Source organism: Limulus polyphemus, unplaced genomic scaffold (assembly GCF_000517525.1).
Source record: "Limulus polyphemus unplaced genomic scaffold, Limulus_polyphemus-2.1.2 Scaffold1027, whole genome shotgun sequence".
NCBI lineage: Eukaryota > Metazoa > Arthropoda > Merostomata > Xiphosura > Limulidae > Limulus > Limulus polyphemus.
Genome location: NW_013666637.1, coordinates 1 through 2,657, shown reverse-complemented (window position 1 = coordinate 2,657; position 2,657 = coordinate 1). Strand labels below are relative to the sequence as shown.

At 35.3% G+C, this 2,657-nt stretch overlaps 1 protein-coding gene across 1 annotated transcript in view; it reads left to right on the top strand.

Annotated features, from left to right (window-relative positions):
• LOC111086345 overlaps window positions 1–302 on the top strand; it is a gene marked incomplete at its 3' end in the record, with an annotated part of 13,799 nt that extends 13,497 nt beyond the window's left edge. The window contains exon 2 of the mRNA XM_022388803.1: window positions 221–302. Coding sequence (XP_022244511.1) covers window positions 221–302 — 82 coding nt within the window. The remainder of the gene's footprint in view (window positions 1–220) is intronic.
• Window positions 303–2,657: the final 2,355 nt, after the last annotated feature.

The window sequence follows — 2,657 nt, the reverse complement described above, 5'->3', positions numbered from 1 at the left end:
AGTAATTAAACGTTTGATGAGAATTCACTGGCGTTCGAAAATTATAACTTTTCCTGGCCAAAATGTCGTATATTTTCCGGTTGATAAGGGTTAGCAAAATCACAGTTTATAGATTACACGGTTATAACAATCTCCTAGTAGACATGTCTGTTCTCTGTTGTTTTTTGGCGCGTCGCCTTTTATAGGATTTTCTCAACAATACTGAATTATATTTAACCAGGTACGGAAGTGGATATATTGTTGATTCTTGTATTCACGAATATTCTTCAATCTTGGAGAACTGACGAGAGTTTTCGCCATACGTAACTAACAAGGTAAGCTAGACAGCCCTCAAATATAAACTTATTCGAAACAAACGTTGGCATTAAAATAGATATATAACAAATTCGTTATACGCAACACGTATCTGATGCTACAAGTCACGCATATTTCTAAATACAAATTTAATCAAACAATGTGCATATTAAAAATGAATACATAATAATAAATTCGTTACAAATACAACAATAACCTGAATGAACGTTAGGTCTACACGAGTAATTGCTTTTACGTTCAATTTTCTGAATATTGGGCTGTAACGTGCGGATGTTTGTGATTTACCGTAAAATGTAATGGTTGTCGTTGGGTTTGTTTGTTTGTTTGGAATTAAGCACAAAGCTACCCAATGAGCTATCTGTGCTCTGCCCACCACGAGTATCGAAACCCGGTTTCTAGCGTTGTAAGTCCGCAGACATACCGCTGTGCCACTGGGGGGCTTGTCGTTGGGTGTTTGTCAGTTCTGTTAATGTTTGTTTATGTGTTTGTGAGCCATACCCCGAAGCTAACTAATCCTAACATGCGGTTATAAATTACTATTGTGTAGATGAAAACTGTTTTGAGATACAAAAGTGTATATTTCTAGTTTCCCAAAAATTGGTTGGGAAAACTTTTAGGAATACAAGTTATTTTAAATGATATAAAAATGCTAGAATCATTCGAAAAAAAAATGCTTATGTCCAATAGGTAAATGCGTGAATTTGGAGGACCTTTGAATATTTTAATAATGCCTTTTTTGCCTCTAACTTTTGAATTATTAAGAGTCCTAAAGGGTGGTACACCCCGTCTTTTGAATAACTTGTCAACAAAGATCCGAATATGTTTCACAGTAGATAATATGGTAAAAAACTACCTGAAAAAAATAATTTAGCTTCGGGTACGAACTCCAATGTTTGTCGTCAATTTCTTGTTGGTTGTTATCGTGATATCACAGTTAGTTAGCGCCAGACAGGTTTTTAGTAATAATTTAATATATCAACACAACATTTTCTAAGTTGCATGGTCTGCGTTCAGAAGCGACACAAATACATCATGCTTTCTACAATATGTTAATATTTATAATACATTAATAGTAAAGCTAACGACTATTAAAAAATCACTACATTCGACGACCTGTATAATCCCAAAAGATATTTATTCTAGTTTTAGTACGTACAGTAACTCACAGTTACCGAAACACTTGACAGAACATAGTTATAACTTTATACGCACATAATAAAAAATATTTAGACGTTACAAACATAGTTCGTGAGTAAATAAAACCATTTCATTAAGTTTGTTTAGATTAACCTTAAGTTCATTCAGATTTGATAATTTCCAAATCTAATAGTAGTCACTAAAATACATTGCTATAATAACAGTAATTTAATCAAAACTACAACAACATAAAAATTAAATGAGTAACAAACAAAATACTGTACATATTAGAAAATGCGCAATTTAAACGAAGACTACATATTGTTCAATGTTGGTGAAAATTTTTTAATATGGAGGATTTCTTTTGTTAGTAATTCCAAACCAGTGTTGGCTTTGCGAAGGATATTGAAGTTTGATACGTTAACTTCATGTTCTGTGTCTTCACCATGTTGCTGTATAGATGAATCACAGGGGTTACTTTATTTTTTTTGTTTTCATGGAAATTTCCATATGTTCATTTGCTGTAGCTAGTAGATGGCGTTTGAGTTTGTCAATATAGGAGGCTTTACAGTCTCCACACGTGTAAATATATATACACTGAGTGGTCACAAGTAAATAGACACCTGAATTTTTGGCCATTTAACTGATTTATGCTAACTAATTTGTGTTCACACAGCACTATATAAACGAAAATGGTCCGCACACTAATTATCTTGTGCTACAACATGCCTAGAGCTCAAGGTTCTCTCGAATTGTCAGATTTTGTTAGAGGAAGGATAGTTGGTCAAGCAGATTGTGGAATAAGTCAGCGGCAAATTTCGCAGAATTTGGGAATCCCGCTTGCAGGAAACACGGCAAGGAAACAATTGAGCAGTGTCCGGGTCGTCCTGGTCCATGGAGAGGACAAAAAGGGCTGTCAAGAAAAACATCGAAATGGATCCCAGATTAACGACTGCAGAAGTGGCCAAAGTTGGTGGGATGAGCCCAAAATCTGTTCAACGGATTCTCCACAGATTGGGTTATCGTTGCAGAGCAGCTAGACGGAAGCCCTTATTAAGACCTGCCAACATAGTCAGACGAAAGAAGTGGGCAAGTGATATGATGACCCTGGACTTTTGGAAGACCGTATTGTTCTCAGACGAATCAAGATTCGCTCAATTTTCGGATATGGGTCTGAAAAATGCCTCACCAAGAGTTTTGGCTCA